Consider the following 15,262-nt stretch of genomic DNA (forward strand, 5'->3'; position numbering starts at 1 on the left):
TGTACACAGTACTCCAGCTGTGGCCTAACTAGTGTTTTATACAGCTCTAACATAACCTCCCTGCTCTTATATTCTGTGGCTCGGCTAATAAAGTTAAGTATCCCATATGCCTTCCTAACCACCTTATCTACCTGTGCTGCTGCCTTCAGTGATCTATAGACAAGCACCCCAAGGTCCCTCTGACTTTCTGTACTTCCTAGGGTCCTATAGTTGTATATTCCCTTGCCTTGTATATTCCCTTGCCTTGTTAGTCCTCCCAAAGTGCATCACCTCACACTTCTCCGGATTAAACTCCATCTGCCACTGCTCCGCCCATCTTACCAGCCCATCTATATCGTCCTGTAATCTAAGGCTTTCCTCCTCACTATTTACGACACCACCAATTTTCGTGTCGTCTGCAAACTTACTGATCATACCTCCTATATTCGCATCTAAATTATTAATGTACACTACAAACAGTAAGGGTCCCAGCACCAATCCCTGCGGTACCCCACTGGTCACAGGCTTCCAATTGCAAAAACAACCCTCGACCATCACCCTCTGCCTCCTTCCACGAAGCCAATTTTGGATCCAATTTGCCAAATTACCCTGGATCCCATGGACTCTTACCTTCTTAACCAATCTGCCATGTGGGACCTTATCAAAAGCCTTACTGAAGTCCATGTAGACTACATCAACTGCTTTACCCTCATCTACACATCTAGTCACCTCCTCAAAAAATTCAATCAAATTTGTTAGACATGATCTCCCCCTGACAAAGCCATGCTGACTATCCCTGATTAATCCCTGCCTCTCCAGGTGGAGATTCATGCTGTCTCTCAGAATTTTTTCCAATAATTTTCCTGCCACTGATGTTAGACTCACAGGCCTGTAATTACCTGGTTTATCCCTGCTACCCTTCTTGAATAATGGTACCACATTCGCTGTTCTCCAGTCCTTTCGTACCTCTCCTATGGCCAGAGAGGATTTGAAAATTTGTGATGGAGCCCCTGCTGTCTCCTCCCTTGCCTCACATAACAGCCTGGGATACATCTCATCTGGGCTGGGGATTTATCCACCTTTAAGCCCACTAATACAGCTAATGCTTCCTCCTTTTCAATGCTAACTTGATCAAGTATATCACAATCCCCCTCCCTGATCACTACACCTACATCGTACAAAATCTAGTTTGCCGGAATCTGAGATAAATTAGTAATGAATAACCTCAGCTTGGTTATTGACATTATGGGTGTTGTACCTTTCTACAGAAGTGAAGACTAACGAACAAGCATTTTATTAAGGTTTGAGGGGCAAAAGCCTAAAAGGGGGAGGGAACCAATAGATAGGCCAGTCGTGGAAAGGAAGGGCTGATTGTGGAGATGGGGAGAGCGAGCCAATAGATCGACTAAGCAGAGAACCAAGATCCTGGCTAATATTCAATGATTTTGCTGGTATCTTTCTAATAAATGTCTGCACCCTCTACCAAGGCCTGAATCTTTCCATTCGAGAGTTTTCATTTTCAATGATGGTGCTGTCCAAGTTTTTAAGGAACGCTCCCAAACTGATGCACTTTTCTAATCCTGCGTCTCTCTTTCAGTCGATGAGTATATCGCCATGGCCAAAGAGAAGCATGGGTACAACATAGAACAGGTATGTCGAAGAATTTGGTAGTTCCCAGGCGTGAGTTGCAGGTCTAATCGAGGGATTCGGGGGGTTTATATATAGAATAACGGATACCCGGGAGTGAGTTACAGGCTGGAATCTAATCAAGGGGTTCGGTGGGTTTATATATAGAATAACAGATACCCGGGAATAAAAGCAAAATACTGCGAATGCTGGAAATCTGAAATAAAAACAAGAAATGCTGGAAATACTCAGCAGGTCTGGCAGCATCTGTGGAGAGAGAAGCAGAGTTAACGTTTCAGGTCAGTGACCCTTCTTCGGAACTGGCAAATATTAGAAATGTCAAAGGTTATAAGCAAGTAAAGCGGGGGTGGGGCAAGAGATAACAAAGGAGAAGGTGTAAATTGGACAAGGCCACATAGCTGACCAAAAGGTCATGGAGCAAAGGCAAACAATATGTTAATGGTGTGTTGAAAGACAAAGCGTTAGTACAGATAGGGTGTTAACGGACTGAAGATTGAACAGCAGCAAGTACAAACATGAAAAAAAAAAGTGGGTAAACAAACTGAACAAACTAAGATGAAATGAAATAAACATACAAAAAATGTAAAAAAATAAGGTAAAACGGGGGGCCCGTCATGCTCTGAAATGATTGAACTCAAGTGTTCAGTCCGGCAGGCTGTAGTGTGCCTAATCGGTAAATGAGATGCTGTTCCTCGAGCTTGCGTTGATGTTCACTGGAACACTGCAGCAATCCCAGGATAGAGATGTGAGCATGAGAGCAGGGGGGAGTGTTGAAATGGCAAGCAACCGGAAGCTCAGGGTCATGCTTGCGTACTGAGCGGAGGTGTTCCGCAAAGCGGTCACCCAGTCTGCATTTGGTCTCGCCAGTGTAGGGGAGACCACATTGTGAGCAGCGAATACAGTATACTATATTGAAAGAAGTACAAGTAAATCGCTGCTTCACCTGAAAGGAGTGTTTGGGGCCTGGGATAGTGAGGAGAGAGGAGGTAAATGGGCAGGTATTGCATCTCCTGTGATTGCAGGGGAAGGTGCCATGGGAAGGGGACGAGGTGGTGGGGGTAATGGAGGAGTGGACCAGGGTGTCACGGAGGGAACGATCCCTTTGGAATGCTGACGGGGAAGGGAGGGGAAGATGCGTTTGGTAGTGGCATCACGCTGGAGGTGGCGGAAATGGCGGAGGATGATCCTTTGGATATGGAGGCTGATGGGGTGGAAAGTGAGGACAAGGGGAACCCTGTCACGGTTCTGGGAGGGAGGGGAAGGGGTGGGGGTAGAGGTGCGGGAAATGGGCCGGACACGGTTGAGGGCCCTGTCAGCAACAGTGGTTCCTCGGTAGAGGAAAAAGGAAGACATATCAGAAGCGCTGTCATGGAAGGTAGCATCATCAGAGCAGATGCGTCGGAGACGGAGAAACTGGGAGAATGGAATGGAGTCCTTACAGGAGGCAGGGTGTAAAGAAGTGTAGTCGAGGTAGCTGTGGGAGTCGGTGGGCTTATAATGGATATTCGTAGACAACCTATCCCCAGAGATGGAGACAGAAGTCGAGGAAGGGAAGTGTCAGAGATGGACCATGTAAAGGTGAGAGAAGGGTGGAAATTGGAAACAAAGTTGATAAAGTTTTCCAGTTTGGGGCGGGAGTAGGAAACGGCACCGATACAGTCATCAATGTAGTGGAAAAAGAGTTGGGGGAGGGGGCCCTGAGTAGGACTGGAACAAAGAATTCTCGACATATCCCACAAAACGACAGGCATAACTAGGACCAATGCGGGTACCCATAGCAACACCTTTTACTTGAAGGAAGTGAGTGGAGTTGAAGGAGAAGTTGTTCAATGTGAGAACAAGTTCAGCCAGGCGGAGGAGGGTGGTGGTGGATGGGGACTGGTTGGGCCTCTGTTCCAGGAAGAAGCGGAGAGCCCTCAAACCGTCCTGGTGGGGGATGGAGATGTAGAGAGATTGGACGTCCATAGTGAAGAGGAGGCGGCTGGGGCCAGGAAACTGGAAATTGTCAAAATGACGTAGGGCATCAGAAGAGTCACGGATGTAGGTGGGAAGAGACTGGACCAGCAGAGAAAAGATAGAGTCAAGATAGGAAGAAATAAGTTCAGTGGGGCAGGAACAGGCTGAAACAATGGGTCTGCCGGGACAGTCCCGTTTGTGGATTTTGGGAAGGAGGTAGAAGTGGGCTGTCCGGGGTTGCGGGGCTATGAGGTTGGAAGCGGTCGAGGGAAGATCTCCAGAGGCGATGAAGTCACTGACAGTCCTGTGGACAGTAGCTTGATGTTCGGTGGTGGGGTCATGGTCCAGAGGGAGGTAGGAAGAAGTGTCTGAGAGTTGGCGTTGAGCCTGTACAAGGTAGAGGTCGGTACGCCATACAACAAGCACCACCCTTGTCTGCAGGTTTGATGACCATGTCGGGGTTATACCTGAGAGAACAGAGTGCCTCAAGTTCAGAGGGGGACAGGTTAGAGTGAGTGAGGGGGGGGGGGCAGAGAAATTGAGATGACAATGTCTCGCCGACAGTTTTCAATGAAGAGATCAAGAGCGGGTAAGAGGCCAGGGGGAGGGATCCAGGTACAGGGAGAATGCTGGAGGCGGGTGAATGGGTCTGCTGGTCGGGGGGAGGACTCCTGGTACAGATACCCGGGAGTGAGTTACAGGCTAGAATATAATCAAGGGGTTCGGGAGGTTTATATATAGAATAACAGATACCCGGGAGTGAGTTACAGGCTGGAATCTAATCGAGGGTTAGAGGTATCTAGAGGGGGTGGGGGAGACTCTTGAGAGTGGGTGAGTGGCAGAGAGAGAGATGTGGTGGGGGAGTTAGAGAGATGGGCGGGTGTGGGGTAGAGAGGTGGGGGAGGGTGGAGAGTTGAGGTACAGGGGGAGGGTGTTTGTGCGCTGAAAGCTCTGTGCTAATTCTCTCCCTCTCTCTCTTCTCCCCTCCTCTCCCCCTTCCCCTTTCTCCCTCTCCCCTCTGTCCCACCCCCACCTCAGGCATTGGGAATGCTGCTGTGGCACAAACATGATGTTGACAAGTCACTCGCCGACCTGGCCAATTTCACGCCTTTCCCGGACGAGTGGACTGTTGAAGACAAAGTACTGTTTGAGCAGGCCTTCAGTTTCCATGGGAAGAGCTTCCAGCGCATCCAGCAAATGGTGAGAGCTCGTGTGGCCAGAGTCCCATCGTACTAGATTCCTGCTGCTGTGGTTGTGTCTGAACAGGCTGGGGGGACGTTGCAGGGCCGAAAATACACATTTCCTCCCAGCAGTGTGCTGTGGGCCGGGATTGGCGGTGGGCACCAGCGTGTTCGGAGTGGTTGCAAGAGCGTAGGGTAGATGGAGCAAAACGGGAACTCTATATTCTTATCCCGTCCTTCGTGGTTGAGGAGTTGTGGAGTTGAGTGAGTCATAGATCCATAGAGTTATACAGCAAGAAATAGGCCCTTCAGCCCATCGTGTCTGTGCCGGCCATACAGCACCCAACTATTCTAATCCCATATTCCTGCACTTGGCCCATAGCCCTGTCTGCTATGGCATTTCAAGTCATAGAGAGATACAGCACTGAAACAGGCGCTTCGACCCACCGAGGAAACCGGAGCACCCGGCAAAAACCCACGCGGTCACAGGGAGAACTTGCAAACTCCGCACAGGCAGTACCCAGAATCGAACCCTGGAGCTGTGAGGCTGCGGTGCTAACCACTGCACCACCCCAAAATTGTTGTGAGGGTTCCTGCCTCCACCACCTCTTTAAGTAGTGCGTTCCAGATTCCAACCACCCTCTGGGTGAAAAACTGTTTCTTCAAATCTCCCCTAAACCTCCTGCCCCTTACCCTAAATCTGTGCCACCTGGTTCTTGACCCCTCTGCTAAGGGAAAAAGTTTCCTCCTATCTAACCTATCAATGTCCCTCATAATCTTGTACACCTCAATCGGGTCCCCCCTCAGCCTTCTCTGCTCCAAGGAAAACAGCCCTAGCCTTTTCAGTCTTTCTTCATAGCAGAAATGCTCCAGCCCAGGCAACATCCTGGTGAATCTCCTCTGCACCCTCTCCTGTGCAATCACATCCTTCCTACAGTGTGGTGACCGGAACTGTACACAGTACTCCAGCTGTGGCCTAACTAGCATTTTATATAGCTCCATCATAACCTCCCTGCTCTTGTATTCTGTGCCTCAGCTAACAAACGCAAGTATCCCATATGCCTTCCTAACCACCTTATCTACCTGTGCTGCTGCCTTCAGTGATCTATGGACAAGTACACCAAGGTCCCTCTGACTTTCTGTACTTCCTAGGGTCCTACCATCTATTGTGTATTACCTTGCCTTGTTAGTCCTCCCAAAATGCATTACCTCACACTTTTTCAGGATTAAATTACATCTGCTGCTGCTCCGCCCATCTTACCAGCCCATCTATATCTCCCTGTAATCTAAGGATTTCCTCCTCACTTTACAACACCACCAATTTTCGTGTAATCTGCGAACTTACTGATCATACCTCCTATATTCATGTCGAAGTCATTAATGTACACTACAAACAGCAAGGGTCCCAGCACCGATCCCTGCGGTACCCCACTGGTCACAGGCTTCCACTCGCAAAAACAACCCTCGACCATCACCCTCTGCCTCCTGCCACTAAGCCAATTTTGGATCCAGTTTGCCAAATTGCCCTGGATCCCATGGGCTCTTACCTTCTTAACCAATCTCCCATGTGGGACCTTATCAAAAGCCTTACTGAAATCCATGTAGACTACATCAACTGCTTTAACCTCATCGACACATCTAGTCACCTGCTCGAAAAATTTAATCAAGTTAGTTAGACACGATCTCCCCCTGACAAAGCCATGCTGACTATCCCTGATTAATCCCTGCCTCTCCAAGTGGAGATTAATCCTGTCCCTCAGAATTTTTTCCAATATTTTCCCAACCACTGATGTTAGACTCACCAGCCTGTAATTACCTGGTTTATCCCTACTACCCTTCTTGAATAATGGTACCACATTCGCTGTCTTCCCGTCCTCTGGTACCTCTCCTGTGGCCAGGGAGGATTTGAAAATTTGTGTCAAAGCCCCTGCTATCTCCTCCTTTGCCTCACATAACAGCCTGGGATACATCTCATCTGGGCCTGAGGATTTATCCACTTTTAAGCCCGCTAAAACAGCTAATATTTCCTCCTTTCAATGCGAATATGTTCAAGTATATCACAATCCCCCTCCCTGATCTCTACACCTACATCGTCCTTCTCCATAGTGAACATCTTTGTCCTTTTCCGTAACTACCTTAAATCTTAGAGTTGTGCTCATTAACCCCAAAATGCGCCCCCACTGACACTTCTACCACTTGACTGGCTTCAATCCCTAGGATTAGGTCCAGTACTGCCCCTTCCCTTGTAGGACTTCTTACATACTGGCTCAAAAAGCTCTCCTGTATGCATTTTAAGAATTCCGCCCCTTTTAAGCCTTTTGCACTGAGACTATCTCAGTTAATATTGGGGAAGTTGAAATCTCCTACTATTATTACCCTATTATTTTCACACCTCTGAGATTTGCCTACATGTCTGCTCCTCTATCTCTCCCTGACTGTTTGGAGGCCTGTAGTAGACACCCAGCCAAGTGATTGCCCCCTTTTTGTTTTTAAGTTCTACCCAAATGGCTTCATTTGAGGAACCTTCTGAGATATCATCCCTCCTTACTACAGTAATTGACTCCTTGATCAACAGTGCAATGCCACCTCTTTCATCCCCTCCCCTGTCATGCCTGAAGATTCTATACCCTGGAATATTGAGCTGCCAGTTCTGTCCCTCCCTCAACCATGTCTCTGTGTTAGCAATAATATCATAATCCCATGCGCTAATCAACGCCCTCAATTCATCTGCCTTACTAATAAGACTCCTTGCATTGAAATAGATGCAATCCAACCTCGCATTTTTCCCTTGTGCCTTACCAGTTCTATATTTGCTCTGCCTTCCAGGCAGACTCACCTTCTGTTCTATATTACCCCCTACTGTACTCTGTATCCCATCCCCCTGCCAAATTAGTTTAAACCCCTCCCCCCAACAGAACTAGCAAATCTCCCAGCAAGGATGTTGGTCCCGTTCTGGTTCAGGTGCAACCTGTCCAACTTGTACAGGTCCCACCTTTGCCAGAAACAGACCCTGTGATCCAGGAAACGAAAGCCCTCCCTCCTGCACCATCTCCTCAGCCACGCATTCATCTGCTCTATCCTCCTATTTCTAAACTCACTAGCATGTGGCACCAGGAGTAATCCAGAGATTACAACCTTAGAGGTCCTGCTTTTTAATCTGCTCCCTAAATTCTTGTTACAGCACCTCATCCCTTTTTCTACCTATGTCGTTGGTGCCAATATGTACCACAACCTCTGACTGCTCACCCTGCCCCTTCAGAATGTCCTGTAGCCGCTCCGTGAAATCCTTGACCCTCGCACCAGGGAGACAACATACCATCTTGGAGTCATGTTTGCGGCCACAGAAACGCCTATCTGTACCCTTACGATAGAATCCCCTATCGCTATAGCTCTTCCACTCCTTTTTCTCCTGCTGTTGCTGCTTTCCTCTGGGAGGTCTTTTTCCTCCCCCCAACAGTATCCAAAGCAGTATATCTATTTGAGAGGGGACGGCCACAGGGGACTCCTGTACTACCTGCCTGTGCCTACTACTCCGCCTGGTGGTCACCCATCCCTTTTCTGCCTTTGTTGCCATTACCTGCGGTGTGACCACCTCACTAAATGTGCTATCCACGACATCCTCAGCATCGCGGATGCTGCAGTGAATCCACCCGCAGCTCCAGCTCCGTAATGCGGGTAGTCAGTAGCTGCAGGTGGATACACTTCCTGCACACATGGTCGTCAGGGACACTGGAAGCATCCCTGATTTCCCACATAATGCAGGAGGAGCATATCACGGGGCTGAGCTCTCCTGCCATGACTTACCTTTAAATTAATTTAGTTACTCCCTTTAAAAAATACTAATTACACTAGGGTAAAAACAAAATACTGCGGATGCTGAGTTCCGATGAAGGGTCACTTACCTGAAACGTTAACTCTGCTTCTCTTTCCACAGATGCTGCCAGACCTGCTGAGTGGTTCCAGCATTTCTTGTTTTTATTTCTAATTACTCTAGGGGTCTTGTTCTACTCCAAACACTACTCACTACAATTTAAAGTCCTTAATAAATTACTCTAATTTAAGTAGTACTACTCACCTTATCACTTGAGTGTTTGACTATCTGTGAGCACAGACTTTTAATGGGGAAATATTGGAGTGCAGCTCGAGGTGATTATTGAGACAGACTTTCACCAGAAATAAGTGATACTGAGCTTGTTAACTGTCCTGGACCAAAATTAATGCCTCAACCAACACCTCAAACAGATGATCTGGTCATTATTACATTGCTGTTTGTGGGAGCTTGCTGTGTGCAAATTGGCTGCCACATTATAACAGTGACTGTATTTCAAAAAGAAAGTGCTTCATTGCTGTAAAGTGCTTCGCGACATCCTGAGGTAGTGAAAGATGCTGAACAAATGCACGTATTTCTGTTTATACTGGGTGGGGGCGTGGGGAGACCAGGGCTGATGATTCTGATGGGATTTGCAAAGAGTTTAGTGGTAGTTTCTGGTGAGTAATTCACTCCTTCCTTTCTCACAGTTACCAGACAAGTTAATCTCCAGCTTGGTGAAATATTATTACTCCTGGAAGAAGACTCGGACTCGAACGAGTGTGATGGACCGGCAGGCTCGCAAGTTGGTGCATAAGAAGGAGCGGGAGGACAGGTCTGTGAGTTGTTTCTGCACTTCCCCCACCTACACAGAAGAACTTACCTCTTGCTGCGGTACGAAGGACAACCCTTGGGCTCCCTGACCATTCTTGGCCCGGTGCTGTCACTCGGCTATTGGCCTGCAGGAGGCATCGAAGCCCAGTCCGATCCTGCCCCCTCATGATGTACTTTCCAGGAGCAGTCTCTCCTCTCTGTGGCTGACAGAGTGGGAATCGAGCCTGGGACACTCTAGTCCCAGTGACTCAGACTACCCATCCTTTCCCAACTGTGTCTGATAAATGAGCACCTTTTGGGGAAGGGAGATGAGAGGCCAAGAGTCACTGGAGCCCCATGTTTCTGAGAGCCGTGCAAGATTCAGAGGCCATTTCATTCCCCCTTCATGTCATATTTTACACGCTTTCATTTGTTTTTTTCTCCTTTGTAGTAACGATGAGGCAGAGGAAGTGACTGTGCAGATTGCGGACGACAGTGATTACGAACCTGATGTCAAGAGGGAGGTAAGTTTGTTCTTTCCATGTTCTATACAGACAGCAAATCGTACTCAGATTCTGCAAGGTTCTCATTCCTTAGTTGTAGGATTTGTCTGCAGTTGAGGCTGTAATTTATACATGTATTATCCTCTCTAATTCTATTCCCAGCCCTCAGTAATTCTCCTAAGTAGCTGTTAAGCTTGACCATGGGGTGTAGTCTTGCCTTTGGAACAGGAGATGGCCATTCAGCTCCTGAGCCTGTTCCGCCATTCAGTTAGATCATGGCTGGTTGTCGTTACTCCATATCTCTTAATACCCTCATCCAACAAAAATCTATCAACCCCAGTTTTGAATTTTCCAATTGACCCCCAGCCTCGACAGCTTTTGGGGAAGAGAGTTCCAGATTTCCACGCTCCTTACATCACCCCTGAATGGCCTGGCTCGAATTTTAAGGTTCTGCCCCCTTGTTCTGGACTCCCCCCACCAGAGGAAACAGCTTCTCTCTATCTACGCTGTCAGATCCTTTCATCATCTTAAACAATTCATTTAGATCATGAAGTCATAACGGCACAGGAGGAGGGCTTTTGGCCCATCAAGTCCATGCCAGCTCTCAGTAGAGCAGTCCCATCAGTCTCACTCCCTGCTCTGTCCCTGTAAGTTTATTTCCCACAAATGCCCATCCAATTTCCTTTTGAAATCATTCATCATCTCTGCTTCCACCACCCTCGCAGGCAGCGAGTTCCAGGTCATTACCACTCACTGTGTTCTTCCACACATGCCCCTGCATCTCTTGCCCAGAACTTTAAATCTGTGTCTCCTAGTCCTTGTGCCATCAGGTAATTACCTACCTTATCTAAACCTGTTATAATCTTGTCCACCTCTATCAAATCACCCCTTAATCTTCTATACTTGAGGGTTTACAAGCCTAGTCTGTGTTACCTGTCTGCGTAATTTAGCCTGGGATCATTCTGGTACACCCCTCCAAGGCCAGTCTATCCTTCCTGAGGTACAGGGCCCAGAACTGAACGCAGTTTCTCCAATTGGGATCTGAGCAGAGCTTCATACAATTGTACAAAGCAAAATACTGCCGATGCTGGAAATCTGAAATAAAAACAAAGTGCTGCAAATACTCAGCAGGTCTGGCAGCATCTGTGGAGAGAGAAGCAGAGTTAACCTTTCATTAGAATTGAAGTAAGAAATGCAATAGGTTTTGAGCAAGTGAAAGGGAGGGGTGGGGGGATGAAGAACAAAAGGGAAGGTCTGTGATGGGGTGGATGGCAGGAGAGATTAAATTACACAAGGTTTCATGGTACAAAGCCAAAGGGAGTGATAATGGATAAAGGGAGAGTAAAGAAATAAAAGCTATGTCTAGAGCAGATGTGAATCGTAGGATCGTAAATAGCTGCTGTCCAAAAGCAAAGAGAAACGAGAGGTAAAAGCCAAACCAGCAAAGAAAGACAACTGTAACATAACCTCCAACCCTCAAGACAAAGGCCAACATTCTGTGAGCCTTTTTATGGTTTGTACCTGTTTGCGAGGGTTTATTGATTTCTCTACTTGGTCCCCCAAATCTCTCTGCTTCTCCTTAGTTCCCTAGCTTCTTGCCGTTTAGAAACATGGGTGGGGAGGAGAGCTGGGGAGGGTTAGTGGAGGTGGTGCAAGAGGCAATAGTGCAATTAAAGGGGTTTCAGAAACTTCTACAAAGAATATCATTGAGAATGCAGTGGGTCAAGAAGGCAGCTCACCCCCATCTCCAGTCTCGACAGCAACATCTGAATAACGAGAGTGAATTAACAAGAAAATACTTGTTGTAGGAGGAGTATTTAAAACGAGGAGAGACTTGGACACAAAACAGTTTTAAGCTCTGCTTCTGATTTCCCCCCTTCCTCAACCCCGCCCCCCCACCCCAGCGCTCCGGGGAGCAGAAACCAACAAACGGCAAATCGATGTCAGTGAAGAGAGAGTCTCAGAGCATCCAGTATCGCCACCACCCGCCACGCTCAAAGAGACGGCCGCCCAAGGACATGTACCTGAGCCAAGATGAGGTGGCTGGAGTCTCCGCAAACCCCAACGCTGCCACCATCTCTCTCCGACAGCTGGACTCGCAGCTCATCTCCATCAAACGCCAGGTGATGCGGGTGGGGTGGGTCTATTACAGATTTACTTTGGGAGCTGCTCCTGTATTTGAATACTGATCTTCCACTTCTGAGGTTAAACCTGGCACAAACTGGGGGGAAAGAAATTGTCCTGGTTCCCTGGCAATTAGGATCGATGTTGAATAAGTTTGAGATGTCTTGTCTCCCCACTGACCTCACTCCTGTCCTTGTAATAGGACTGATGCTTAATTTGGTAGCTTGATTCACAAGATGGTATGTACAGGAAATTGAAAATATTATTCTGGTATAGTAGAGAGCTCTTTACTCTGTATCTGAGAATACTGAGATTCAGACTACTAGGCTAGATGGGATTGAGGTTCACAAGGAGGAGGTGTTAGCAATTTTGGAAAGTGTGAAAATAGATAAGTCCCCTGGGCCAGATGGGATTTATCCTAGGATTCTCTGGGAAGCCAGGGAGGAGATTGCAGAGCCTTTGTCCTTGATCTTTATGTCGTCATTGTCGACAGGAATAGTGCCGGAAGACTGGAGGATAGCAAATGTTGTCGCCTTGTTCAAGAAGGGGAGTAGAGACAGCCCTGGTAATTATAGACCTGTGAGCCTTACTTCGGTTGTGGGTAAAATGTTGGAAAAGGTTATAAGAGACAGGATTTATAATCATCTTGAAAAGAATAAGTTCATTAGCGATAGTCAGCATGGTTTTGTGAAGGGTAGGTCGTGCCTCACAAACCTTATTGAGTTTTTCGAGAAGGTGACCAAACAGGTGGATGAGGGTAAAGCAGTGGATGTGGTGTATATGGATTTCAGTAAGGCGTTTGATAAGGTTCCCCACGGTAGGCTATTGCAGAAAATACGGAAGTATGGGGTTGAAGGTGATTTAGAGCTTTGGATCAGAAGTTGACTGGCTGAAAGAAGACAGAGGGTGGTGGTTGATGGCAAATGTTCATCCTGGAATTTAGTTACTAGTGGTGTACCGCAAGGATCTGTTTTGGGGCCACTGCTGTTTGTCATTTTTATAAATGACCTGGAAGAGGGTGTAGAAGGGTGGGTTAGTAAATTTGTGGATGACACTAAGGTCGGTGGAGTTGTGGATAGTGCCGAAGGATGTTGTAGGGTACAGAGGGACATAGATAGGCTGCAGAGCTGGGCTGAGAGATGGCAAATGGAGTTTAATGCGGAAAAGTGTGAGGTGATTCACTTTGGAAGGAGTAACAGGAATGCAGAGTACTGGGCTAATGGGAAGATTCTTGGTAGTGTAAATGAACAGAGAGATCTTGGTGTCCAGGTACATAAATCCCTGAAAGTTGCCACCCAGGTTAATAGGGCTGTTAAGAAGGCATATGGTGTGTTAGCTTTTATTAGTAGGGGGATCGAGTTTCGGAGCCACGAGGTCATGCTGCAGCTGTACAAAACTCTGGTGAGACCGCACCTGGAGTATTGCGTGCAGTTCTGGTCACCGCATTATAGGAAGGATGTGGAAGCTTTGGAAAGGGTGCAGAGGAGATTTACTAGGATGTTGCCTGGTATGGAGGGAAGGTCTTACGAGGAAAGGCTGAGGGACTTGAGGTTGTTTTCGTTGGAGAGAAGGAGGAGGAGAGGTGACTTAATAGAGACATATAAGATAATCAGAGGGTTATATAGGGTGGATAGTGAGAGTCTTTTTCCTCGGATGGTGATGGCAAACATGAGGGGACATAGCTTTAAGTTGAGGGGTGATAGATATAGGACAGATGTCAGAGGTAGCTTCTTTACTCAGAGAGTAGTAGGGGCGTGGAACGCCCTGCCTGCAACAGTAGTAGACTCGCCAACTTTAAGGGCATTTAAGTGGTCATTGGATAGACATATGGATGAAAATGGAATAGTGTAGGTCAGATGGTTTCACAGGTCGGCGCAACATCGAGGGCCGAAGGGCCTGTACTGCGCTGTAATGTTCTTAAAAAAAAAAAATCTAACCCCCGTGCTGTACCTGTCCTGGGAGTGTTTGATGGGGACAGTGTAGAGGGAGCTTTACTCTATTTAACCCCCGTTTTTTTTTTTCTTTTTTTTCCCTTTATATATTTTTTATGTCGAGGGGGCCTTTATTCCTCAGGCCCCCTTTATATAAATACTTATATATATTTTTTTAAATAACTTTATTAAAACCAGATAAATAAACAAAAAACTCAAATTAAAAAGCCATTCTCGGCGTCGACAATGCACTCCAGTCCCTGCGGTGCCCACCGGTCGCGGAAGGCCTCAAGCGTACCGGCGGACACCGCATGCTCCTTTTCTAGGGACACCCGGGCGCGTACATAACCGCGGAAGAGGGGCAGGCAATCGGGGAGGACGGACCCCCCGACGGCCCGCAACCTGGACCTGTGAATTGCCACCTTGGCCAGGCCCAGGAGCAGACCGACGAGGAGATCCTCCTCCCGGCCCAAGCCCCTCCGCACCGGGTGCCCAAAGATCAGGAGCGTGGGACTGAAGTGCAGCCAGAATTTGAGGAGCAGCCCCTTCAGATACTCAAATAGGGGCTGCAACCTCGCACACTCCGTATAAATGTGGAACACGGACTCGTCCAGGCCGCAGAAAGTACAGGTGGCCTGGGAGTCCGTGAACCTACTTAAAAGCCTATTGCACGGGACTGCTCTGTGCAGCACCCTCCACCCCAGGTCCCCGATGTAAAGGGGGAAGACTCCCGCGTAGAGAGACCTCCATCGGGGTTTCCCCTCGCCGCCAGATGGCAACGCGGACCGCCAGGGCATGTCCGGCCGGCTGACGAGGGTGAGGAAGTGGAGAGTGTGCAGGAGCAGCCCGTACAGGAAACCCCTCCGCGCCGATTGGAATGGCACGGAGGGCATTTCCGAGAGGCAGCTCGGGTTGTGCGGGACCGGCTCCCGAGGAGGGTTTCGGGGCCTGGGTCCGATGAGCAGTTCCGGCCGAGCGGGGGTCAGCTCGGCCGGGATCGCTCCGCACTCCTGAGCCCCCTCGCCACCCACAGTGAGGGGCGTCCCGGGGGTTTCGGCTACTCCTCCGCCCGCCGGACCGTCCCCGGAGTCGGCCGCCCGGACAGCCGAGGCGCTCTCCGCCGGCGGGGGAGCGCCCTGACTGGAGGCGACCATGTTCCAGACTCGGAAAAGATCCCGGTAAAAGACAGGCAACTCCCTCAGAGAGGCGCGGCTAACGGACTCCACCGGGAGCTGCGTGTCGTCTTGAAGGCAGTGACACTGGCGGAAAAAATACGTCGCCAGCGCACACCATCTGGGAGGACGCTCGACGTACAGGTAT

General features: G+C 48.5%; 1 protein-coding gene across 5 annotated transcripts in view; it reads left to right on the top strand.

The window, feature by feature from the left end:
- LOC137355919 (REST corepressor 3-like) overlaps positions 1 to 15,262 on the top strand; it is a 48,063-nt gene that overhangs the window by 16,159 nt on the left and 16,642 nt on the right. For 4 of the 5 annotated variants that reach the window (XM_068021580.1, XM_068021576.1, XM_068021578.1 and 1 more), the window contains 5 exons: positions 1,577 to 1,629; positions 4,621 to 4,782; positions 9,282 to 9,406; positions 9,836 to 9,908; positions 11,792 to 12,010. In XM_068021580.1, coding sequence (XP_067877681.1) covers positions 1,577 to 1,629; positions 4,621 to 4,782; positions 9,282 to 9,406; positions 9,836 to 9,908; positions 11,792 to 12,010 — 632 coding nt within the window. The remainder of the gene's footprint in view (positions 1 to 1,576; positions 1,630 to 4,620; positions 4,783 to 9,281; positions 9,407 to 9,835; positions 9,909 to 11,791; positions 12,011 to 15,262) is intronic. The other variant, XM_068021577.1, reaches the window with a different exon arrangement.

The sequence above is a fragment of the Heterodontus francisci genome, chromosome 44, assembly GCF_036365525.1.
Source record: "Heterodontus francisci isolate sHetFra1 chromosome 44, sHetFra1.hap1, whole genome shotgun sequence".
Lineage (NCBI taxonomy): Eukaryota > Metazoa > Chordata > Chondrichthyes > Heterodontiformes > Heterodontidae > Heterodontus > Heterodontus francisci.